The sequence below is a fragment of the Pogona vitticeps genome, chromosome 4, assembly GCF_051106095.1.
Source record: "Pogona vitticeps strain Pit_001003342236 chromosome 4, PviZW2.1, whole genome shotgun sequence".
In the NCBI taxonomy this organism is placed as follows: Eukaryota; Metazoa; Chordata; class Lepidosauria; order Squamata; family Agamidae; genus Pogona; species Pogona vitticeps.
In genome coordinates, this window is record NC_135786.1 from 136,159,434 (window position 1) to 136,185,517 (window position 26,084).

Below are 26,084 nucleotides of genomic sequence, written 5' to 3' on the forward strand. Positions count from 1 at the left end.
TTTGAAACATGCCACATTTCAGGTATGCTCTCCAACACATTATCATGAGGAAATGTGAGCTTCAGCAGAAAAAGGTTCCCCACGTCTGCATTTTACTTGTACAGCATGCTGTCACTTGTCTACAATCAAGGGTGTAGATGGGATTTCATAAACACCATATTAGGGAGATTTCACTGTTCATGCTCACTGTGATTGTTAAACACATTTTTAAATATCTACCTGACACCAGGAGGACAAAAAGAAGAGGGGAATCTAGCTTCCCAAGGAAAGGAACTCCACAACACAGGAGTAGCTACAGAGAAGGGCCTTTATTGCATCCTCACCAAACGTGACGTGGTGGAACTGAGAAGAAAGCTCATATGGGGAGATATTCAGTCCTGACCTGAAATATATAGAACTTTACAAGTCATAAATAGCACTTTGAATTTAGGCCTGGAAGTAGACCAGTGGCCAATGAAGTTTTTGTAATCAGCCCGATCAACAGCTTGAAGCTACAGTACTAATGTTTCTGGAACATTTTCAAAGGAAACTCCATGTAGACTGTGTTATAGTAATCCAAGTGAGATGTGACTATAAGGCGTGTTTCCCCATAGCCAAGTGAGACCTCTTAAAGAATGGGCACAGTTGGCATACCAATTTTAACTGTGCATATACACTCCTGGCCACTGCCCAGACCAGAATACACTAGCTCAGGGATGAACCCAGGAGCATACCCAACAATGCATGAAGAGGCTGAGCAAGATCACTGACTGGAGGGACAGAAACATGCCATCACTGCGAGATGTTTCAAGGGGTTATCCTTTCTATTTCACCATATGGCAGTGGGTGCATGAAGTGAACACTGAGCCAATTGTAGCGAGTGAGTAAGAACCCTAAATCTCAAGCCTTAAATTTGTTTCTTTCCCACTCTGTGGTCCCAGTTACTCTCCCTGCGGTTTTTGCTAATGGCTTTTCAGCCAGCCAACTTTTTATAGAATCCCTTCTTTTAATAGTAGCCACGATCATCAACAATTTGCTGTGTTATTAGGGAAGTCTGGCACTTGAGTGAGTAAAGGGATATTACACTTTGAAAACCCTAAAATTAAATTTAATAAATGTGTATTTAAAAACTAGGTAACCCTGAAGCATACATCTGCAGGGTCCCTTTAGAAACAGTAACAAAAAGGAACTGGTACACCCACCAAAGCCGTAGGCAAGGAGAGAATATAGTCCTAGGATGTAAAAATTGTAGTATGTGCTTTATTTCAAAATAAAAGCCAGACACACTTTGGCTTGGCCTTTTCCAGCTCTCTTCAAGGATATGAATATTGCACTTCTGTTAGTTCCATTTTATAAAATTTTTGTTTGTTAGGTCTAAGTCCAGCTCTTTTTGAAATAGTAAATTTTTACATCCTGGGACTATACTCTCTCCTTGCCTACAATACCCCTTAGAATCATGCCACATTTCAGGTATGTATGCTACAGTCTTGGAGCAATAACAAAAATAGAAAAATACACAAAGACATTTCTATTGCTATCATAGAATTGTTCAGGGTGCTGAGAAATAATTAAAATCCAGGAATTTCACCTTTTCCGCAGTGCTCACAGTCTTCTCTGCTACTTCTCACGTGCTTTCTTTCATAATGGTCTCTATGTCTACCAACCCTCTTTCTCATTTATCTTGTACCAGGGTTCAAATGCTGTGTTTCAGCCAGGCTCTCTGCCAGCAGTGTCCTGATCAAGGCCAATTAAACTTACTAAACAAGAAGGTGAATGGCAAAGTTATCAATAATCAGATTGTTTTATAGCACGGGGAAGGCAGGAGATGGATAGCAAGGTCAATGTCTGAAGAGCCACGAGTCGGTCCAGAAAGTCCTTTATGAAGGTGCGATCAATAAATGGAGTCAGAGACAAACTGAGTCAGAAAAACACAAGGAATCCAAAGCAGAGACATCTGAAACCAGATGCAACATGGGATGTTCCTGTTGCTTTCATCAAACAGCTCTGACTGTGATGGTTCTTTGCTTGAGCCTGACACCTCTGTTCCAGGTGTTGGAGATTTTCACCTGTTTACTTGGTATTTCTGCTTCAACAGCTGGAGCTGTTGGTACTCTGGCCATGGTTTCTCCTTCAGCCGAGCATCTGTCCCTTTCTCCTTCAGCTGTCTTCTTTGGAGGATTCTGCCAAGTGAGGAAGGACAAAGAAGCCCATTAGCTCCATTCTCTAACCCCAGTGTTATTTAATACCTTCTTCCCTGCCCCATTTTATGTTGTTTGCTGGTCTTCCCCCTCTCTCCTTCTACTCCATACTCAGTTCAGTACTCACACGATAGAAACTGTAGGTTCTGCACAGCTCCCAGAATCCTACAGCCAAAATAGCCAGGTGAGATATATAACTTAGCCAGTTGTTTAAGGCGGGACATAATGTTTACTCATAGACTATAAGACTGACAAACTGCCTATCACTGAAAGAGATCAGGATGGTGTGCTGAACAATAAATATATTCAAAATGATCACAGAGCTGTAGAACCATAAATACAAAATATAATCACAAAATAGCATTAAAGTGCAATAACAATACGGTAGGACAGAATGACCACATTAAAATACGTAGGGAAAGAGAAACATTTTTGAGCCAGTGGTGAAATTACTGCAAAGTTTCTTTAATCACACTTCTTGGAAAAAGTATTCCACAAATGCTTTATGTTCTATTTCTGTTTTATGCTTAGCTTCTGTTTCATTAGTAATTAAAAATATAAGCTGACAAACCTGTTTCATTTCTCTTCAGAGTCCTGCAGGGACACTTATGTAGCAGAACATATGCATTATATACAAAGTTCCCAGGTTGTATTCCACTGGAAACTTCTTTTAAAATGTTGGGAGTATGTGCAGTCAAATTGGGTCTAACGTACAGCAACCCTAACAGGAATGTAAAGGAAGTGAGATATTTAAGGAATGGTTTTATCATTGCCAAATATTTAAGGAGTAGTTTTACCTCACCCCCAGCGAGTTTCCATGACTCAGTGGGGATTTGAACACAGGTTTCCTGAAGTTCATCACTTTATACTACATTGGCTACTTTTTAAAATAGCCCAAGTTAAATGGTCTGGGAAAACATCTCTGTCTTTCTCTGTCTCTCTTTACGATCCTGAAGATCTGCTGCCAATTGTGGTAGACCTCATAATTAGAAAGGATGTAGCCATACTGTACCTTTGTAAGAGAGGAGTAGGCAGAAAGGATCATTGGGTAGCAAGGGGTTGGGAACAGGAAACCTTAAAGAAGGTTTCGGGGGCGGGCGGTAATTGACAGACTGTGAACAAAATGTTTTTAGCATTGTTATTCTGAACTATAACTTATGACATATAGAAGAAACTGGATTAAATTAAATGACAACATGGTCCGCAAATAAAACAGTTGTGTAACCTAAGTGATAATGAATGTTGGAAATACACATTATAATGGGTAAGTTACCTTGCTGGAACCATGTGAACTGTTAATAAAGTCTAGTGTATAGTGGTTATTCTGGAAACCTGTAGAGTGACTTCTTATTTGAAACGCTTTCAATACTGATAGTTTCAAAACCCTGAGATGTTAAGTTTGCTTTTACATGGCATAGCACTGAAATCTTATGCTAGCAACACATTTGAAGAAAGTTGAAAATGAGTTTCACCTGCTGCTGTAGGTGCAGCATGCATACAGCAATCTCACTCTGTGCATAGAATGACACATGTCCATTGCTAATCCCAGCTAGAGTGGACCCACCAATTATTTGCAGTGTTGATTTTCTATTTAGCAGTTAATTCAACTGGTCTACTGTTTGAGACGAGCAATAGAGTTCTGGCTGAAAAATAAGGTTCTTTTCACCCTAGTGTGTAGGACGGTATAACCAGAAGTGGCTCAAAGCCGTTTTATGAGTGAATAACAAAATGTATTGAAGTTTATCACAAAGAATCAGGCAGAAATTGTGAATGCATTTTGTTAAATTATAAATGATGAAAAATGTTCAAGTAAAAGTCAGTACAGCAACATTGCATAAAGCAAATTATAAAAACAAACTAAGTATTACATAGAAATGGTTGTTCTGGGTTTTTCGGGCTCTTTGTCCGTGTTCTGAAGGTTGTTCTTCCTGATGTTTCGCCAGTCTCTGTAGCCAGCATCTTCAGAGGACAGCAACCTGTACTTTGGTGTAGTTGGCTTGGCTAGATGCATGAGCGAAAAAAATCAGTCATCTTTTGTTATTTTTGAGACACCCGCAGCCTAAATTGTGAGCCGCCCAGAGTAGACTATGTCTAGATGGGCGGCATATAAATGCAATAAATAAATAAATAAATAAAATAAATATTTATGGGTCAGCTAAAAGTGTCCACTGGTCCCTATTGGCTTCCGCGAACAACGTTGAGCTCTCCGAGGTACGATATACAAATGGTGTCCAAATAGTCCCGGAATATATCCACCCCGTATACGTCTAACACATCCGGTCTCTTGTGTCGGCATGGTGCGTGCGTGCGTGGACTTTCTGCTGCCCTTCGCGCCTGCGCCGACGTCCATGGAGGCGGCGGCGGCGCGCTGAAGGGGCAACTGGGCCCGGAAAAGCTTTTTTTTCCCCCAGGGCGGTTCGACGAACGGCGGAGAAATTGTGTTCCGCCTTTGCCGCTGGCGCTTCCTGTGGGCCTCAGCTTTCTGTCGTGTGGACGCGGCAAGTCCCGTGCACACGATGGGGCGCAGGCAGCGCCAGAGACAGAAGGAGAGCCGGGAGAGGAGGCCTGGGGTGAGTCGCGGCCTAGTCCGGGGGGGGGGCGGGAGAGGCGGCCTGCGCGAGGTGGCCTGCGCGAGCCGTTGCCCTGTGCGCGTGAGGGGCTCGCGCAATGCCAGGCCTGGTCTGTAGGGAGGCCCTGCGGATGGCACGCGGAAAGCTCGGCCGTGGGGAAGAAGAGCGGCCTTAGGTAGGAGCGCAGGAGCATCCCGCGTAAACGGGTGTCTCGTTCTTGGCATGTGGGTCGCGTTGCGTTTTGCGCGTCGTTAGTGTCGATCTGTGTGAGAACTGACGGACGTAGCTCTCGTTTTCTTCTTCCTAGGGCTGGCCAGAAGGTGGTTACCCCGAGATCGTAAAGGAGAATGCGTTGTTTGAGCATTATTACAGTAAACTGGGCATCGTGCCCGAGGGAGAGTGGGAGAGCTTTTTGGCGGCCTTGCGGGAACCGCTTCCTGCCACCCTTCGCATCACAGGGTATAAAAGGTGAGTCGTGCTAGTGTGGTTGCTGATCTGGCTGTAATCCCTTGGTTTTTATTTGATAACAGAGATTGCTGATGTAAAATATGATTGTGCCCATGATTCTTAATTTATCTTTCTTAATTTTCTTTATTTTCACGTGACAGGTTGCAATCCTATACTCCTACACACAAACCATCAGAAATGAGCCCCCTGTCAAGTGACGGGGGCTCATTTCTGATGGTTTGTGTGTAGGAACTGCATTGGAAACTTCATTTATATTATCATGCAGTAGTTTCCTGGAAAGTGAGCCTATATTATTAGTGTTGTCTGTATCGGTGTCTTGGAGTGCTTGATGCAGAGCCTGAGACTGGGAATTAAAATCCCCACTGTGCGTTCTGGGAAAAGGGCCAGCCAAAGTTCCAAGGAGGATGCATGGCTGATGAAGGCTTGCATGCTTTGTCACTTGTACAACCTTCACAACCTGCATAGTTTCAGGGGACCACAAAAAGAAGGAATGATAAATCACTCCCTGAGTTTTCAGTACCCACAAAACTCTGAGAGGATCACTATAAATTAGAATTGACTTGAAGGCCTGTAATGATTAGTATTGTAAACAGGCATTAGGGATATAGCTGATAGAAAGCAACATGTTTGATTCCATTCTATGAATTCCTTGTAGAGATAAAATTCAGACCAGCAACTTATCAATTCATCTTTTATTTATAGGTGCATATGAAGGGAGAGAACAGTTTTAAGTTAAAATATACATGCATACTTTACAATATTGTTCATCCTAAAATCTAAGAATACAACTGACTAATGTTCTCTAAACAAATGAGGTCCAGTGACCTTCAGAATTCATATTCAGTTTCAGAGCTCCCATTCTACATTTGGTAGGCACATGCAGGTTGTATAGATCCTCGTGGGTGTATCAGTCTTGAATGTTAAATGTTCTGTTGTTGGAGATTATCTTACTATTGAGCATTGAAGCAAATCTGAGGAAGCATGGATGCATAATTGCTGGAAGAAAAATGTCTCACTGAAGCTGTGACTGAAGGATTTGCATTACAAAAAAATACAGTTGCTGACTTTGCATCACATAAACTAATGACCTGGAAATAACTTGGAATCTTTTGGTGTTTTTTGCTGTATAGAATACTGGTCAGATCAGTGATAATATAGAAAACCCGTTAGTGGGTAATTTTTATGGTAAATAGGCATATCTGTCTTCACAATGGTTAGTGGTTATTTGAAGTATAGTTTAGTCTTCACAGAAAAGGGGCACATACTGAAAATATTGGGTTTGAAATGACAGAAATAGGTAGTAGTTTTTCTATGTATCTTCAAGAGTAATTCTACTGAAATAAGGTTGTTCTCTCCATAACTTGACATGCACATTGTTCTGATTTTTTAAAAAATTATTGTAGCCACGCCAAAGAAATTCTTCAGTGTTTGAAGAACAAGTACTTCAAGGAATTAGAGAACCAAGTTGTAGATGGTCAGAAAATTGAAATGCCACAGCCGTTAACCTGGTAAGGTCACTTTGCCATTATACAATCAGTTTATTTAAATTGTCTCTCATTTTGCTGTGTGGTCATAATTATTAATGATATAACACACTGATTTTTCATTTTAGCCTCTTTGAGGCTGACTGTTTTTCGGTATGATGGACCAGAATTGCCCAGAACTCTGCACATTGTCTTACCTCCTTCCTTAAAGGTCCAGTCTGTGGAGAAGGAGGCATCCTGGAATAAGTTAATTCCTTTCTCAGTCCAAACCAGGCAGGAGGAATGAACTTGAAAAACTTAACAGTCATGCTCCACAAGCTTCTCACAGTTTGCCTTCCCTAGCCCAGCCAGAGAAAGCAGGAGTTTGATAAGAAAGTTAGTAAACATTGCCAGTGGATTAAGGCAGAGATGAAATCAGTCACCGCTTGTTTAGGTCTGGATATCTCCTCCTCAGACCAGAATGGATCTTCATGGATGTAAGCTACAAATATGTTAAATAAATTAGATAAATAATGTCTCGGTCTCAGGGAAGGAGCCATCAAAGAATGGGACCTCTCCAAGCAAGGTATATTTCTATTGTGAAGGAGGTGATTGATGCTTCAATCAGAAACAACTTGGTGAAGGACATGTATTTCAAAAGCAGTGGCTGCTGAAGTAAATTTGTCAATCTTATAGTATCATGAATGCAGTGGTGAGTCCACGTAGCTGCTTTGCAGATCTCTTCCAGTGGAGCATCTGATCAGAAGGCTTCAGAAGTAGCTGCTGCCGTTTTGGAATGGGCAATGACATGATCAGGCTTAGGGAGGTGAGAAACCTCATATGCTAGAAATATGCAAGCCTTGATCCACTTGGTGAAAGGGGGGGGGGGTTCCCAGAGAGATGGGAAGGAAGGAGATGAAGAGAAAGAGAGGTACATTTTCTGAAGGATGCAGTTCTTAAGATATAAATTTTGAGCACTCTTCTAGTATCAAGTCTGTGTTACTCCTTTTCCAAAGAGTGACTCGGGTTGGGACAGAATAAAGGACATACAGTCTCCTGAAGTCTATGAAAGGCTGTGTTAAATTTAGAAATGAAGGGACAGTGCAGAGAGTTACAGTGTCAAGTAAAGAAGCGTAAGTGTTAATCAGTAGAAAAAAGTGAACTCAGGAATTCTACAAGCTGAAGTAATAACAAGGAAAGCCACCTTGAGAGAGAGAAGTTGAAGAGAGACAATATAAAAGTTCAAATAGTGGGTTAAAGAGGGCCTTGAGAACTACTTAAGAGTCTCTGTGAAGAAAATCGTGTATAACAGATAGTTGAATTATGCATGCTGCTCGTAGAAACATCTTCAAGTGAGTAAGCAGATACAGTAATGTCAGTCTGTGCAGTGTACTAGGATGGAGATCTGAATCCAGGACATCCTGGAGGAATGGTAATAATTCAGTGATACCTGCTGTAGACTGGGAAAGGTGTTTCCTGTGACACCAGTGGAGAAATGCCTTCCAAGTAGCTTCATATGTGCTCAGTGTGCAGGATCTGCATGACTCCAGAAGAGTAGACATTAATTTTTCAGAGTGCCCATGGTTCCGAAACAGTGTCTCCATGCGGCTAGTCTGAGTCAGGCTGGATCTGGGTGAAGAAGTAGTCATTGGCTGAGTAGGTTGGGAGAGACTGGAAGAAAGTATGGTTCCTCTATGGACAAAACCAGATGAGAGCCATCAAAACAACTGTGGCCTGTTGCAGTCTGATCTTCCAGAGCACTTTCAGTAACAGAGTTGTTGGTGGAAAGGCATATCATTGATCTGGAGACCAGGCAGTATTGAGAGCATTCTGGGCTTCTGCCATTGGTATATAAAATCTGCATAAGAGCCTCTGAAATTTGGCATCTTTGGAGTGGGAAACATATGTTCAATATGCCCCACATTAGTCTAGGATCTGATTGAACACTAAAGTGCTCAAACTCCATTCTCCTGGGTATGTTTTGTGTCCAGATAGTTTGCTGCGGTGTTGGTGGCAGACAGGGACAGAAGATTAACTGCTGCCCAGTAGAAGAGAACCATTGCCTTGTTGTGAAGGGAGGGGGTTCTTGATCCTCCTTGTTTGTTTAAGAATGCCTTGGCACAATACTGTCTGTTCTGATCAGGACATGTTGCTGTTGAAGATGTTGGAAATGTACCATACGGGTTGCCACTTTCTGAAAAGTCAGGGAAATTATGATTAAAATATATTCAAACAATGGATTTTTGACCTGCTGCTGCAAGATCTGTTCTTGTGGCAACTGGAATAGAGAAGTAGCAGAATACAAGTAAATCTTAATGATGCCCTTTCCCAGCTCCACCTTTTTCTCAGCTCCACCCCCAGCAGCCAGCCTAATGTGTTTGTTGATCTCTGTCTTTGCATGATTTCCAAGGTGTGCTTGTAGCATTTGCAAAGCAGCTAGTTTAAACATTTAGCAAGATACAAACTTTAAACATGTAACTGTTTTCATCCCTACCTGCTAGTACTGCATTTAACTTACATATAAAGATCAGCATGTTTTGGGGTCATGCTTGTGTATGGAATGCACATTTTGTCTCCTGCTAAACCCAGCAGAGAGCTGCAAATTATTTTTGCTGCTGTTGGATTTCACAGTGAACTAGCACTTTCTACTCTGCACCATGCATAGTAAATTTTTCAAATGTGTCGATTGCTTGTTCCTGCTGGAGTTTACAGAGTACCAGCTCTCTCACCCTCTTCTCTGACTTTTACCATGCATGAAGGCTGCAAATGTTGATTGTCTGCTTCTCTAGATTGCACAGATGATCTGCAAGCATTTATACTTCACCTCCTTTCTTGCTGTTGATCTGCTCATTACACTTTCTGGAATCAGAAGGTGAAATTTAACCTTTCCCAGCTTTGGAAAGTTCCTACTTGAAGAAATTTGTTAACATCTTGGTGTCAGGCAGGTGTTTCTGTGTTTGACTGTACAGTATCTGAAACCACATTTTGAAGATAGCGTCTAAGAGGACACTTTTTAATAGGCAGTGGCTGGATTTCAAACTTCATCCTGACTTTGTTCCATGGCTATCACCAGTTGCTGGAGACAAATGTTATTGTAAAATGTGTTACAAAACCTTTGAACTAAATACTTTGGGAATTAGAGCTGTGGAGTCTCGTGCACAAGGAGCATTACATCAGAAGAACCTGAAAACTAAATCAAGTCAGCAGTCCATCGCAATATGTTTAGGTTCAAAGCCAAGTACAAGTTCAGATCGTAAAACCAGAGAGAGTTAAGAGGCAGCCACTGCGAAAACTGGAAAACACGATGAGCGATGAAAATGGCAAAGAATTACAGTTGGCACCTTGACTTACGAATGCCCTGACCTACAAATGTTTTGAGTTACAAACACCTCCGGCCACAAAATTTTGCTTTGACTTGTGTTCAGAGCTTTGACTAACAAACAAAAAAAGGCAGGGGAAAAGGCGGGACATTAAAAAAAACTGTTGGTGGTGAAGAGGCTGCTTCTTTGTAGCTTTTTCACCCCAACAGTTAGGGAAAGGGAGGCTCAGGCTCCCGGCACCGCCACCATCACTGCCATTGGAGGCCTCAGGGCTTCCTCGCTGCCATGGGAGACCTTCCGGGGGGTCCCCTGCCACCGCCAGTCGCGCCTTTGGAGGCCTCCCAGGGCTTCCCCATTGCCATGGGAGATCTCCCGGGGGTCCACCAATCGCCGCCTTCAGGCTTTCCCGGGGGGGGGTAGACCAGGCCTACCAGGGGAGGGCTTCCCCTGGTAGGCCCGGTCTACCCCCCGAAAGCCTGAAGGCAGCGATCAGTGGCCCCAGGAGGTCTCCCATGACAGCGGGGAAGCCCTGGGAGGCCTCCGAAGGCAGCAATTGACAGCGAGGGACCCCCGGGACATCTCCCATGGCAGCGGAGAAGCCCTGGGAGGCCTCTGAAGGCAGCGATCGGCAGCAGCGGGGGACCCTCAAGAGGCTTCTGGCGGTGGGGAAGCCCTGGTTGGTCTCCCATGGTGGCGGAGAACCCCCGGGAGGCCTCCAAAGGCAGCGGCGGGGAAGCCCCGGGAAGCGTCTGAAGGCAGCGATCGGCGGTGGCGGGAAACCCCTGGGAGGCTTCAAACCGGTAAGGTGCTGCTTTTTTTCTTTTAAAAAAGTTGTTCTGGCTGGGTTTTGGAGGGTAGGTTTGGGCTGGGGGGTATGTTTCTGTGTTGTTTTTTGGTGGTTTTTATTTTTATTTTTTTGCAGTCCCAGCGTGGGACTTTGTGAAGGGAAAGACCAGAAGCTCCGGGTCTTTCTAGTAGAGCCGACTCTCTTAAAGACCTCCAAAATGACCCAGACTAGCCCTCCTGCCTCCCCTGGTAGTAAGAAAGATCAAGGCGCCGTCGCACAGGAGTCAGGAGAAGCACCACCAGAAGGGAAGGTGTCATGTGCAGTGGATACCAGTGACTTGGAGGAAGCACTCAAGGGGTTAATGACACCCAGTCCTTATAAGGAAGAATTGGAGGGAAGAAAGGAGGAGGGGTTAAAGAGGGAAGAAGGAGGGTTGGGATATATAACGGTGAAGCGGGATGATATCCCCGGTGGTTGGGAGATGGTCTGGATAGAGGATCCGTGGACCAAGCGTTGGGAGCAGGTGCGTGTGCCTCGAGAGGAGGCTGAAAGGAGGCGTAAGAGGGGTTTGATGCAGAAACCCTCTTACTGGGGGGAGACAAAGCCTAAGCTCTGGCGTAAGAAGCTGGCCGAGGCGAAGGAGGCGAGTGAAAGGGAGAGGGCGGCCAGACAGGCATGGCATATAGAAGAGCTGAAGAAGATGGGCTGTTACCTGGTCCCTGGAGTGCCTCGCCAAGAGAAGGAGACCTCTCGTGGGGGTGGATCGGAGACGAAGAAACCCTCCCATTGTTGAGTCCGTTTGACCAAGAAGCAAAAGACAAGTTGTTGGGGGAGGTCCCTGTTGGACCTTGGGACTCTGAACCTGTTAAAACTGTTTTTGAGACGACATGGATACCCTTGCCCGAACCTGTTACAGGGCAAGAGACTAAACCAGAATCACCAGTAAAAAATGACGTTCCGTTTATTCCAGTTAATAAAGAAAAGTTAACAGCAGAAAAGGCACTCTCGACTCCTTGGGAAGAGCGGGAAGCCCCGAACAGCGAACCCTCACAGACTTGCAGTGTTTTATTGTTTTATTTTTATTTTTATTAGCTAATCAAGAAGCTAATGAGTCATTGCATAAAATTGGAAAAGCTGCAAGAGGTTGTCTGGTTCCCAGTTGTTAACAATAGACATGAAATTGTCTGAGAACTTGCTTGACAGAAGCAAGGTTGATCTTGGCATTGCATAAAAACTTGGCTATTTAAGCAGGCCTTCCCTGCAGTCAGCTAAATCTTTTCTCTCTCTCTCTCTCTCTCTCTCTCTCTCTCTCTCTCTCTCTCCTTTTTCTTATTCTATCCCATCTTGGTACTCCTTTCTTAAATTAATTGTCTTATTTAATATTGCAATTGTATTTTTATGATTATATATTTTTATATTGATTTATTTTATGTTGTAAGCCGCCCCGAGTAGACATGGTCTAGAGGGGCGGGGTATAAATTTAATAAATAAATAAATAAATACATAAATAAATAAAAGAAGCTGTTGAAAGAAACTAAACTGAGTGCATGTCGAGTAGCCAAGTTTTACGTAGGGTGTTGCAACATGGTAGTAGCGGTTGAAAAGCTGATTGAGAAAAGTCCTTTGAAGTTCAAGATAGTGTGTGGCCAATCAGCATAGATCCTACTATCATTTTATACAAGTCAAATCTTGGAATCACCAGAATTCCATCTGGTGGATGCCGTTCCGTTCCTTGGGCGCTGCCTGGAGGCCGTTCTGCAATGGATGCAGTCGAATGGACTAAGGTTGAACCTGGACAAGATGGAGGTCCTGCGGGTGTGTGGCCCCAGATGGCCCTGATATCAGTAGTTTGGGAAACTCCCTCTCTTTTGTGGCCCATATGGATGGGGATTGGGTGATTAATCTGGATTTTACCTTAGTTTATTTTTATATGTAAACCACCCAGAGTAGACATGTTCTAGATGGGCGGTATATAAATCTAGTAGGTAGGTAGGTGGGTGGGTAGGTAGGTGTGGATATCTTGTGCACAAATGATTTTGTCTCCTTTTTGATTTTTGACACAATTTGCAGGGCTTGAAAGACCATTTGCCAGTTGAGTATTTAGTAAGGCCTCAAGATGGACTAAGCATTTGGTTGGAACCAGATGACTCTTGGATTTGATCTGGGCTGACAGAGTAGTTTGATGGTCCTTCTGAGCTTGAGAGAGGGTGGAATAAACCAGGATTAGGACATCCAGGTAAGGATGAGTTTGCTTCCCTTGCATCTGAAGGAAGGCTACCAGTGCTACCAAAATCTTGGTAAACACATGGTGTGAAGACAGGCTGACTGGTAATACTTTGAATTGAATTTACCTGCCAAAGATGAAACTGAGGAAATACTTGTGACACAGCCTGATTAACACCTGCCTTCTAGAGATCTATGGAGGCAGTATTGTCCCCAGGATGAAGAGCATCTAGAATAAATTTTAAACACTCCATCTTGAATTTTTGTATGTGCCACAAATGTGTTTAGGACGGCATCTCTCTTGGGGCCTACAAGCAGGATGGAGTAGACGTCTGTGAACCATTCTAGAGGAAAAATAGGCACCACTGCTGTGATCCTGAGGAGATAATGGATCTCTTGTGAAATAATTGCTAACTAGTTCTTGTTCGACAAAATTTAATAGAGGAGGAACCAGCTCCTGGGAGTCTGATGAATATTTATAAGATAGTGTTTCCTAATAGTTTGTAGCACACACTGATCAGAAGTTGTCCTTTCTTACAAAGAAAGAAAATGGGAAAGATGACCCTTCCTACAAGAGGTATTGCAGGAAGCACTATCCCATAAATTTTGTTGGGATGCTTAAAAGGGGTTTACTGAGCCATTGTTCTGTGCTGGACCTGTGGTTGAGGTTGGAAATTCAACTGAAATCTGACTCTGACCCAAAAGAAACAAGAAGTCCCCAAGATGGGGAAATCTTCATGGGTAACATGAGGAGGAAAAAAAAATTCTTAGGGCTTTTATCATCTTTTTAAAAATACATTTGCCATGGCCTTTTTCTCTTTCCTCGGCACTAGCACATCTTTTGAGGGCATGTTCCCCCCCCCCCCCCAATATGGTTCCTTTTGTAGGGAACTGCAGCCAAATTGGATTTAGAAGATATGTCTGCATTCCAGTGCTTGATTCATAGCAGTTTGTGAGCCAAGGTGGCTGCAGCAGTAGATCTGGCAGCAGTAGATTAGGAATCTTGAGGACCATTAGCAATATAGGCAAGGAACTTGTATAATTTAATTAGGGATCTCTGAAGTATTTTTGCATCAAGGTCAGAGTTGCTTAAAAAATCCTCCACCCAAAGCATAACAGCCTTAGCTGTTAGTGAGCAATTTGAAGAAGCTCTAATTACTAATACTGAAGTCTTGTGAACCTTGCAAAGTACTAGGTCAGGTTGTTTTTGGCTCCTTAAGAGGAATGTCCCCTTCTTTGAGAGTCAAGGCCCCTGAAAGCATAGCTGCAGTAGGGGTGTCTACCATAGGGACTTCTAAATTCTCTGTCACCTGAGGGGCAAAGAGATAAAAATTTCTAAGCAAGAGCAGTACCTTTCTTACCATAAAGTGGGTTTTTCCATTCTGTTTTTACTGGTTTTCCAAAAGATGCTGGGAAAGGAGCACAAGTTGTGCTTTTGCCTTAGGGAATGCGGATGCACCGTGAGTGGAATTCTGAGTCAACAAATCTGTGAGAATTTCATCAGAGGTTTTGGTGTGCTGCAAGACTAATATAGCTGGTGCCTTGAATAACAGTGTGGGAAAATTATCAGAGTTGAATAAATGATCTCAGTTAGGTTGTTCCTGCTCAGCAGAGTCTGATCATTCCCCCAGATCCTCATCTGACCACTCAGATTGATCAAAGGAGCAAGCCATTTTTGTATCTGGTGATCCCCTATATCCATATGAGGAGAAGCAGAAACAGTTTTCACCTTATCAGGAGAGGAAGATGGGGAAGGAGGAGATGCTTGAGTAGAAGTACCGTGTTTCCCTGAAAATAAGACAAGGTCTTGAATTAATTTTTGCTCCAGAAAACCCATTAGGGCTTATTTTCAGAGGGTTTTTTGTGTGTGTATAATAATCTACATTTCAAATACAGTCATGTCATCTTCTGGTTGCTGCACAATGGTGGAGGGAGGGGTTTCACTTAACTGGGGCTTATTTTGGGGTAGGGCTTATATTACGAGCATCCTGAAAAATCATACTAGGGCTTATTTTCAGGGTAGGGCTTATTTTCGGGGGAAGGGTAGATTAAAAAAATCCTGGCATGTTTCCTTTTCTCAAATTTTGGTGCTGTGACAGTAAATACAGGAGTGCATATATGACTTTTAGCTTTCTTAATGAGGTTGACAGGGTTGCCGTTTGCCCTGAATCTTCTCTAAAACCAGAACTCTAATCTTGTCAACTAAAGAATCTTAATTAAAGACAGACATCTGAAACATTGTCAGGAGCGGCACAAGAATGAAAATAAGGCATTTCAAAATGACTGCCATGAGGTGGCATCAAAAAATGGCCACTGCTCTCAGCCTGCCTTGTAAGCTGTGGAGGTGCCCTCTGGAGATTTTTGGTAGGGGACATTTAGAAGAGGCAGGCTTTGTCTTTTGAAAATGGCTGGCACTCTGGTTTTGGCTGGAAATAGCCCCAGGCTGTCTGTCTCCAGGGCCTTGTAAAACCACCTCTGTGGTGCTGCTGATCCACATTCTCTAAGTCAGTGACATAAAGCCCTTCCTCATCTCTGACACAGAAGAGGTTCTTCTTCGTAGTCTCTGTGAATGCACACTAATAGGTTTAATCTGCACTAGCGCAGAGGTCTCCGGAATGTTCTAAAGCTTCTTTGCTACATTTGTGAAGGATCGCCCCTCTAGCCCACAAGGTCCACCTGCCCTCTCATGTACCTCAGTTCCTTTTTGCCGCCACCGCGTGAGGTCTTTCTCTGATCGAGCTGCTGCGTTCATCTTCTATTTTCTCTAAAAAGGAATATTAAGACCAATTTCAATCTTCAGTGCTCTTCAAATCTTCACAACAACAATTATAACTAGATAAATAAGTAATTTGGACTCCATTTTCCCCTTCCCACCATTTATGGCAACCCTTCCCACCTTCAAGAAGTGCACTTGGTGCGCGAATAAAATTCCCCTTACTGATGGCCATAATATCTGCCTGTTCTGCTTAGGGGAAGCCCTTCAAACCGCATCTTGTCAGTTTTGTAAAAACTTTACAAAGCAGGCTTTGAAACTGAGGCAACAGAGACTAAAATCCTTTCTTTTGGAAAAATCCCTTAAGCCTCAGACTATGGCCTTGCCTCCTAGAGGAGAATCTACCATCCAGTTGACAATTCCTTTGACATTTTGTTCTGATGCTAAATCTAAAACTACAGAATCCACCTTTGGATTCACTAATTGTGGACGCCGCTCAAAACAAGACACGTAACCAATTCACCACGACACCAGGTAACAAAGAAGGCAGAAAACTAGACATAGCAGGTCATACAATTTATTCTCTAGCTTCCTTCATCCTCAGAGTTGCAAATTATATCGCAGCTATGGGAGCGTACCACTGCCATTTGTGGAATAAGACAATCCCGTCTCTGCAATCTGCCACAGGTGAATACAAAGCAAGGGGCCTGGCTTTTCACCCAAGAAGCAATGGCTCTCGCTCTTCAAGAGAGACTTACAGCTAGACACATCATTGAAGCTTCTTCCCAACAGCTGGTTTCTGCAGTGGCGCTAAGGAGATATGCATGGCTGAGATCAACCCATATTCCAGAAGATATCAAAGCAAGAATAGAGGACTTACCCTTTGATGGCTTGGGCCTTTTTGACCAAAAGACAGACAAGATAATGGAGAATCTACAGAATTGAAGAAAACAGCCAAATCATTTAATCACCAACAATCATGTGATACATTCCAACGGCCACAGTGGCTTCTTCCCTGCAACTACCAACAATTCAAACTGTACTCCAACAAAAACAGATATTCCCACCAACCATCCTCCCCATCTCAGTCTTTCTAAGCATCTCCAAGACCACGTTCAAAACAATCCTCCAGAAGTTCTGAAGGTAAGCAAAAACACAACTAATCCCTTGTAATCTACAATCTCCTGCTTCAGTTACAATAGCACCATTCATCGATAATTACCTTGGATCAAGTATACCCCCCAAATAAAATAAATAATAAATTAAAAAATTAATTAGGGGGATTAATCTTGATTACATTATGCACATATATATGTTTCTCTTTACTTCCCTAATTACAATTATCTTAAAATCACCGTAGAAGTCTTCATTTGAGATTAAGCAATGATTGCTCACTGCAGGATCGTAATTCCACTTCCTCAGTTCATCAATAACTTCAGTGGCAACCAATATTTCATTATCCTGCGATTCCCATTACAACGACAAGACACATCATATGTGGTCATCTGCTGCAGCACTACAGTTTCAAGAGTTATGTCACCAAGACAATTAAGAGACTTAAGATCCGGGTCTCGTACCACCACAGCACTGCTTGAAGCTTGATGTATAGTACTTCTTCCCTTATGCTACCAATATGTAAGAAGAACACATCCCTCGTTAATTTGCCACTTTTCATTCCAATCTTCAGAATTTGGACTTTCATAAGGACAACCAGCTCATGCACAACTCTCTTGCTTCTATACTTTCACCAAGGAATGACCCTTATCCACTAAACACTTCAGTTCAGATTAACATGACCCATCATACCTACATAGACTGCTGAATAAAAAAAAAGTTATCAACCCTTATCGTACCATATGCTGGGTCCGGCTATATGGCCAATTTCTATTCCTCATTACGTCACCCCAACAAGTTTCTACACTTCCCCCCCCCAAAAAAGGAGGGAGAAATTGGATTTTCCATAAAATGGACACTCTACTGCAGTCTGCCTTATCTATTTCTCTAATTAACACCATGAATTACCCTTCTAAATACAAAGTAATACTGCAACTAACTGCTAACCGTTGAGTTCACGCCAGGAAGCACATACTTCATGGACCTGATCCAAGATAAGGCAGGAATCGATCTTCTAATGGATTATTTACTGCTCTCAATTGATATTCCATCATATCATGCAACTCTTTATTGTTCTGGACTGAGATCTATTTGACATTAGACACAGCTTCACCTGCAGTGTATAATACCTGATCTGCTTACCCCAGATCACAAACTAAGGCTTTGAACCAAATATGATGACACCTTATGTAGATGTTTGAACCACAGATGAGGACATGTGTCCTAGACAGTTGAGTCGGAGATGATGACACCTCTGCTAGAGTTGGGTCTTCTTCACTTCTCCAATGACGACCCTAGAGATTTGAACCACAAATGAGGACATGTGTCCTAGACAATTGAGCCAGAGATGCTAACACCTCTGCTAGAGGTGATGGCCCTCCACCTCTGCAGTGACGGCCCTCCACCTTTTAAGGTAAGCTGGTCAATCACCCATTAGTGTGCTTTCACAGAGACCAAGAAGAAGAAGGAGAAGTTACCTACCTGTAGCTCTGATTCTTTGAGTGGTCATCTGTGAATTCACACTTCCTGCCCGTTCTCCCCTCTATCCGTCACTCCTGTATCTCTTGATGCAGCAGTGGGCATACCTTGGAACTGAGGTACATGAGAGGGCAGGCGGACCTCGTGGGCTAGAGGGGCGGTCCTTCACAAATGTAGCAAAGAAGCTTTAGAACATTCCGAAGACCTCTGCGCAAGTGCAGATTAAACCCATTCATGTGAATTCCCAATGGCCACTCGAAGAATTAGAGTTACAGGTAGGTAACTTCTCTTTTGGGACTGAGCCTGAGGCACAAGATGTGCCTTCATGCCATTCCTGGCCACCAATGAGGAAGAGATTCAGGGCAGAGCCAGGGGTGTTAGATTCCTCCTTGCAGGAGTCTGAATCCGTTTCCCCTCTGATGCATCTACCAGGGTTAGGTCAGGTGTTTTTTTTCTTCCGTCAACACTCACTGAGATAGTGGCAGGCAACTCCAAGCTACAGAAAACCGTGGGAGGCTACACAAACCCCACAGGGATGGCATAGTGATCGAGAGAATGAAGTAGCTGCTGCCTACACCTGACAGAAGCCATATGGATGGGGATTGTGAAGAGACTTTGCCAGGTTTCCTTATTGAGGCAAAAAGGAAGAAAAACAACAGCAAGAGAGGCTCAAAGGAATATAGGGAGAAAGGTATAAGAAGAGTGAAGAATTATTTTTAAAAAGGAGAAAAGAAAATGAGAACTTTGAAAGAGAGGTACATTATAAAAGGCCAGAAAGATGAGAAAGCAAGAAAGGAGGCCTGATCTGGGCAAAAGCAGGAACAGAAAATTTTGTGAAGCATGACTATTGGGTTCTTTTAAGTTCACTCTTCCTGGATGGCTCCTTCCCACAGACCAAGAATGTACTGTTTTCATGAACAGCATATATTTTCCGTAACATGTTTATTTAAGCTCATTAACTTTATAGTTTAGAGTTACTGTGCATCTTACATAAATTTTGAATGTATGGATATAAAAATGCAGTTGCATGCTCCATTATACCTGTTCAGAGATTTTTGGGAACACTGTATTCAGAGAAAACGTCGTTTCGCTAGGTATCCAGAAGAGTTAGCATGGCATACAAACTTAAGCAGAAAAGTCCTGCGAAAATCACCAGAACTAGAAAAATTCCATCATTTTCTTGTCAGTGAAACAGAATGTGTAAGTATTCAGATTTATTATTATTTTTATTCTAAGTCTTATTGTAATCTGTTGTCTGAGAACTTTCTTTGTCTCTAACTTTTCTTCCCTTAGAGGCCCAGAAAGTGTTGTGATGGCTATGAATACAATGTTGCATGTAAACAGAATTTACTTCCATATTTTATATCTAAAATGTGGGTTTCTTTCTTCATGCGCCTAATAAAATTGACTCCATCTCCCATGTGTCATTGCACTGGGACCATTGTAAATTTGTAGTGCGGGCTTTCACTTTTGTACCACATTTTTGATTCTCCCTTCTAATTTTGAAAATAAATTTCACAGAAACAGTACAGGATGGGATAAGATAGTGACATTGGAATGCTTGTCTGTGTTGCCTTAATACTGACAGTTAACTTCATTTACTCATTTGAATCTTCTTGAGGATTGCTATACTAAGCACTTCCTTCAGTTACACATGTTGCCTTCTCATAGAATCTAATAGAGCCTTACGGGCAGCAAGATTCCGGCTCCCATGAAGTCATGGGCCTCTTAGAAAGCACTGGGGCAGTTCCCTTTTTCTACATTGATGACAGTACTGTAGGTCCTAGACAGCCAAGCAGCCTGAAAGACAGGCCATCCCCCAGGTGAGTGCAATATAGCTATTTGTATGAGGACTGGAATTCCCAGGATTCTACCTGGGGAATTCTTGGAGAATTCTGGGAATTTGTGTCCAAAAAAGAAGAGCACATTCCATCGCACATACTTTGTTTTACCGTATATGAATAGGGTAATTAAAAAAAAGAAGATTCTGGTTTTCTTGTTGAGTTGTAATGAGTTAACTGAGCCAACTGATGTGTTAGCCCTAATTCTTAGATTCCCGTATATCTGTAGAAAAGTAGACCTAAGAACTATGTTTAGCCTCATAGTGAGCTTTTTCCTGTGAGCTTAAGTGATAGCTTTTTTGTGTGTATTTTCAGAGTGTGCTTTGGCTTGGTTTTTAGATTATCCTTCCAAACTTGGTAAACCAGGGACAGGCAACAATTTTTCTGACAAATGCAGCATTCTCTTGGAGACAGGCTGTCAGATGGGGAATTGAAAGTGGAGGACTGGGCTAAAGCTATTGATAGACAGGCCCAAAGTCAAGCTCCTTTTCTTTCTTCTGTGGCAACTTCCTTGTCCTCCCTTTTCATCTCACTTGGTAGCTAGCTGGGAACAGGACTGATTGCTCTTTCATAACTGAACTGATCAGTTGCATAACACTTGAAATTAGGCTGAGGGTTTTATGGGGTCAGTGCAGAAATAAAAAGGTAAGACAAATGTAAAAAGCAGTAAATATATTATATATCCAATATTCATTTAGAAGGGACGTGGTGGCGCTGCGGATTAAACCACAGAAGCCTCTGCTGCAAGGTCTGAAGACGAGCAGTCATAAGATCAAATCCACACGACGAAGTGAGCTCCCATTGCTTGTCCCAGCTCCTGCCAACCTAGCAGTTTGAAAGCATGCAAATCCAAGTAGATAAATAGGTACCACCACGGTGGGAAGGTAACAGCGTTCCATGTCTACTCGCACTGGCCACATGACCACGGAAACTGTCTACGGACAAACACTGTCTCTGTAACTTGGAAACCGGGATGAGCACCACCCCCCTTAGAGTCTGACACAACTGTACAATTGTCATGGGGAACCTTTACCTTTTTGTTCATTTAGAAGAAGCTAAAGCAGGTGGAAGAAAGCATTGATTATAATACAAAACTAAAAGGGACGTGGTGGCGCTGTGGGCTAAACCGCAGAAGCCTGTGCTGCAGGGTCAGAAGACCAAGCAGTCGTAAAATCGAATCCACGTGATGGAGTGAGCGCCCGTCACTTGTCCCAGCTCCCGCCAACCTAGCGGTTTGAAAGCATGCAAATGCAAGTAGATAAATAGGGACCACCTTGGTGGGAAGGTAACAGCGTTCCGTGTCTAAGTCGCACTGGCCATGTGACCACGGAAGATTGTCTCCGGGCAAACGCTGGCTCTATGGCTTGGAAACGGGGATGAGCACCGCCCCCTAGAGTCGAACACGACTGGACAAAAATTGTCAAGGGGAACCTTTACCTTTACCTTTATAATACAAAACTAAAATTAGTGTACTGAAATGATTTCATTGGAAATTAAGAAAGAGCTATAGCTTACTGGCAAATCACTTGTTTGACACCCAGAGATACAAGTTGGATTCTCCAACATTACCCATTTGGAGAGCATGTAGTTGTCTTCTGAAATCCTGGAAAGCTATCAGCCAGTGGTGATAGTACTGGAATAGATGGACCAACACTTTTGCATGCAGTAAATCTGCAGTTTAATACATTTTGATCCTTTCATTTCTGTATTCTTACTTTAAGGTAAGTAGTGGTTGTTTTTTGTGTGTATATTTTTCTCTGCATGAGATCAGACCAAGTGGTGTAGATTACCTACTAGGGATGTTCATTTTGGAATTTTTGGATTACAAATCCCATAATTCTCCTTTCTGGGAGTATCAGTTCCAGAATCCTGTCCTTACATGCACCTAAATTTTGGTCACCTGGAAAGAAGCCCAGCTGGGAGGCTTCATGCCTTAGATAGACCTAATATCCTGTTCCAAAAGCAGGCTGCTCCAGTGGTTGATGGGAAGCATCATTTTCAGGCAAGAGGTTAGATGTGTGGAAGGCCAGCTGGGCCTTCTCTATAAAACGGTAAGTACAACTTGCCAAGATCAGACATATTGGGAAATCTCTGGTTGGATTGAAGTCATAGTCTTTTTGTTGAAACTGATATACAGTGATAGGGGATAAGAGAAGACTCTGGCATTTATGCCCAGCTTCCTCAGTAGTAGTTCCATGCTTTAGTTTTTCAACTTGCTGTATGTCTTGTGTTTACAGTTATAATAGAATTGAGACCAGCGTCATTAGCAACTTGTGCATGTGCAATGTATGTAATCAAAAGTTGAAGATGGGCTATTTTGTTTTGGTTTTAGGGGAACATTAGTCGTCAAGAAGCTGTCAGTATGATTCCTCCCCTACTCCTTGATGTCCAACCTCATCATAAGGTATCTTGCATTACTGTGAGACATGGAAACTTTGTTGAGAAGTACCAGAGCACAAGGAATTTACTCACAAATGCTTGTGTGTATTGCTTGTGTTTGTATTGTATGTTCTCTTCTAGTTAGGAGTAAGCAATCATATATATAGGGAATGGAAACATTAAATGTATATAGATGTGTCTTCAGTCATCTGACAATGGTGTGCTGTCCCAATATGTGTTATGATTTGGATCTTCCAAGTAATTCATATTTAATATCTGCCCTTATCTCATTCAGTTCCTTGTCAAAATTTCTATTTTTATTTTTTATTTTATTAATCATGTAGTAACTCACCTCTTTTCTGTGCTCTGCCTGCTGAGATGTCTTCCCTCCCCCCAACCATATGAAATGGAGTGCTATGTTGTTGCTAGTTTTTAACTCTTCTCTAGCTGTTGAGAATCAGAATGTGTCCAGTCCTCTCTTTTTTCCAGCTTTGTTGTTTATCATATTGCCAGTCATAATGGAGAGAAATAGAGCCCTAGCAGAATGCATATTTCCTTTCCCCCCATCTCTTATGAGTTTAAGAGTTCATGATTTCTATGTTTTTTATGGTGCAGCTTTTTGTGCAGCAGCATGAGGAAAAAAAGACAAAGATTGTTTCGCCTCTTTTCTTAGCCTTTGATAATAGAACTGTGATATAGAAAACTATAGACATTGCTCTTCTTGTTCTCTCCCCTCTCTTGGTGTTATAAAAAAATGTTGCTGTCTATGAGATAGAAAGCACATAGGTGTGGTAGCTGTTTACACATTGTTGTTGACACTTAAGGTATCAATTATTCTGTTACTCATATGGACAGTTACAATTGCAAGGCTGGCTTAGATTGTTTTAGGTTAATGTAGTTTCATTGTTTTTCAGATTAATGTTAAAAATGAATAAGATGTATTGTTTTAACTGTATGTTCTTAATAGATTTTAGATATGTGTGCTGCACCTGGATCCAAGACTGCACAACTTATTGAGATGCTCCATGCAGATATGAATGTGCCTTTTCCAGGTGAGTGATAGAGAATGAGTTTAACTGTAGGTTTCAGTTTATACTAAAAAAACTGGGTTCCCGTGTAGCTGATTCTGGCATCCTGAAGTCCTCATAACCCTCCTCTTGCAGGGTTGGCACTGAATTAAAGTTAATTGGTACCAGATATATTCACATGCAGTGCTTCATGAAAATTAGCTGTGTTTCACGTGAGCACATCAGATACAAATAAACTTTAGCCCAGTTATTAAATCCAAGGGTGAGGACACAAATTATATATGTGTGAGTTCTGTATACCTTCTGCATCATTAGAAACCTGCTCCTGTGAGATTCTCTTGGATGCCATTTGTACTTGAATGTCAGCTGTTGTTCAGGTGTTCCACTGTTGTTTCTCTCAGTGTAAATATTCCTCAGGTATATATCTTGCTTGAATAAGAGAATTTTTGTGTGGATTTTTATTCTATAATTTGGTTCCATGGGTTCTCTCAGGCTGTAGCCTTAAGAAACATGCTCTTTTCCTATTGGAAGCTTTGCCCACATCAAGAATGGCCAGTCTGTCTCTTGTCAAGTTCTTTGCTGTATCCAGTTGTCTGCCATGTCCTTCTCAGTATATAGTCATTTTATAATATTTTCACACTAGTCTGTTCCTGTTCCTCTGTGTTTCTGGTTCCAGTTTTGCCTTGTCTTCCTCTTCGTCCTATGTCTTCATTGTCATTATGATTTATACCACTTTCGGCATAAACATTGTCCATTTTCTACAACAGGTCTTCTCTTCTCTTCTCTGGTTGCAAAGCTCCAGACTTCATCATTGTCTATGTAATTGTTTTGATCATGGGCAGTAGCTATATTATGGCGCCATACCAGATATTTTCTTGATATTTTGTTTTGTTGTTTAATAACACAAAAGTAAAATATACTTTTTGGTGGCTTTGAAAATATTACAGTGGTGCCTCGCTTAACGGTGTTAATTGGTTCCCAAAAAAAGTCGCTATGGGAAAACATCGCTAAGCGAAACACCATTTCCCATAGGAATGCATTGAAAACTGGTTAATCCGTTCCAATGGGAACGGATTACTGTCCTTAAGCGAAAATACCCATAGGAAACATTGCTAAGCGATACAATGTTTCCCCCATTGGAATGCATTGAAGCCTATTCAGTGCATTCCAATGGTTTTGCGATGTCCGTTTTCGCTGTTTTTAAAGTGTCTTACAATGTTCAAAATCAGTTTTAAATGCTTGGGATCGTTAGTGCTCAAACCTACAGTTCAGTGCATTCCAATGGGGGAGAAAAAAATTCACCAAAAATTAACGAAGACTCAGAACAAAGCCAAATTAAGTTTGCACAGGTTTTGCAAGGTGCACTAACGATCCCAAGCATTTAAAATCATTTCTGAACATTTTAAGACATACTTAAAATTGCAAAAACGGACATCGTTAAGCAAAACAGGGGGACCTAAACTGTCATCACAAAGCGAGGCAAGGTCCCGAACATCGCTATGCGAAATTTCCCCATAGGGAACATCGCTAAACGGAGCGCAAAATCGCTCAAAAAAACCATCGCTAAGCGAATACATCGTTAAACGAGGCAATCGCTAAGTGAGGCACCACTGTATTTAGATGTCACGTTTCCCCCACTAATATTTACAGTATTTCCTTAATCTGTTCCATTTTTTTCCCTAGAGGGATTTGTGATTGCAAATGATGTTGACAACAAGCGTTGCTATTTGCTAGTTCATCAGGCAAAAAGGTTAAATAGCCCTTCCATCATGGTTGTAAATCATGATGCCTCCAGCATCCCTAGTTTACAGATCACTGCAAATGGAAGAAAGGAAACCCTTTTCTATGATCGGATATTATGTGATGTCCCTTGCAGGTATGTTATATTTTCCCCCTAATGTCACAAGCAGTCTGTTTTTTTTATTACTACTAGACCGTTTGCATTATATCAGGTGAAGCAGGCTGTGATGTACAATACTGGAGAACAGTGATTTTTGAGCCCATAACTATATCTTAGCCTAATGTGCTGTTTCAAAGCACAAGGCTGTTTTCGAGAGCAGTTGGGAAAGAATGTGAGGTCACACCAGTTATTCAACAACACAATGTAATTGGACCGGAATTCATAATCAACTGAAATTAGACAGTATTCAGCTGTCATTGTTGATTGCATAAATGATAGCTTTCTATCTGTGTCATGTTTTGCCTTTCGAAATCTTGTATTCTAGCTTGGAAACCATTGCCGGGATGTTCTCCTTTACTTTTGAATTAGCAAGAAACTTTGAAACTGAACCATTGTTTTTTAGGAGCAACTGTTTACTTACGGTAAAAAGAACCAGGAAGGGCCCTTTCTTTTAATTTCTTACAGGAATTATAGGAGGTTGGTAAAATTCCTATTCTGAACATTTATGCCCCAATTCTCATACTAGACAGATTTTATATAGCATAAACTAAGAGAGTTTGATTCTTTTCCATAACTAGACATTTGGAAAGTGTAGGCTTCTTAAGATTATTGGAACCAGGGCT

At 42.1% G+C, this 26,084-nt stretch overlaps 1 protein-coding gene and 1 long non-coding RNA gene across 3 annotated transcripts in view; one reads left to right on the forward strand and one right to left on the reverse strand.

Moving 5' to 3' along the window:
* Positions 1–1,993: 1,993 nt before the first annotated feature.
* Positions 1,994–4,161, reverse strand: LOC144588953 (uncharacterized). The gene is made up of 2 exons (XR_013544733.1): positions 4,046–4,161; positions 1,994–2,159 (listed from the first exon to the last, which is right to left on the reverse strand). It is a non-coding gene; the product is annotated as an uncharacterized LOC144588953 (long non-coding RNA).
* Positions 4,162–4,521: 360 nt separating this feature from the next.
* Positions 4,522–26,084, forward strand: part of NSUN2 (NOP2/Sun RNA methyltransferase 2) — a 62,790-nt gene continuing 41,227 nt past the window's right edge. The window contains exons 1-7 of one of the 2 annotated variants that reach the window (XM_020795591.3): positions 4,522–4,747; positions 5,055–5,215; positions 6,619–6,723; positions 19,408–19,513; positions 22,487–22,558; positions 23,501–23,585; positions 25,245–25,437. In XM_020795591.3, the coding sequence (XP_020651250.3) occupies positions 4,694–4,747; positions 5,055–5,215; positions 6,619–6,723; positions 19,408–19,513; positions 22,487–22,558; positions 23,501–23,585; positions 25,245–25,437 (776 nt within the window). In that variant the 5' untranslated portion in view covers positions 4,522–4,693. Of the gene's footprint in view, positions 4,748–4,795; positions 4,923–5,054; positions 5,216–6,618; positions 6,724–19,407; positions 19,514–22,486; positions 22,559–23,500; positions 23,586–25,244; positions 25,438–26,084 lie in introns of those variants that run through there. The other variant, XM_072998455.2, reaches the window with a different exon arrangement.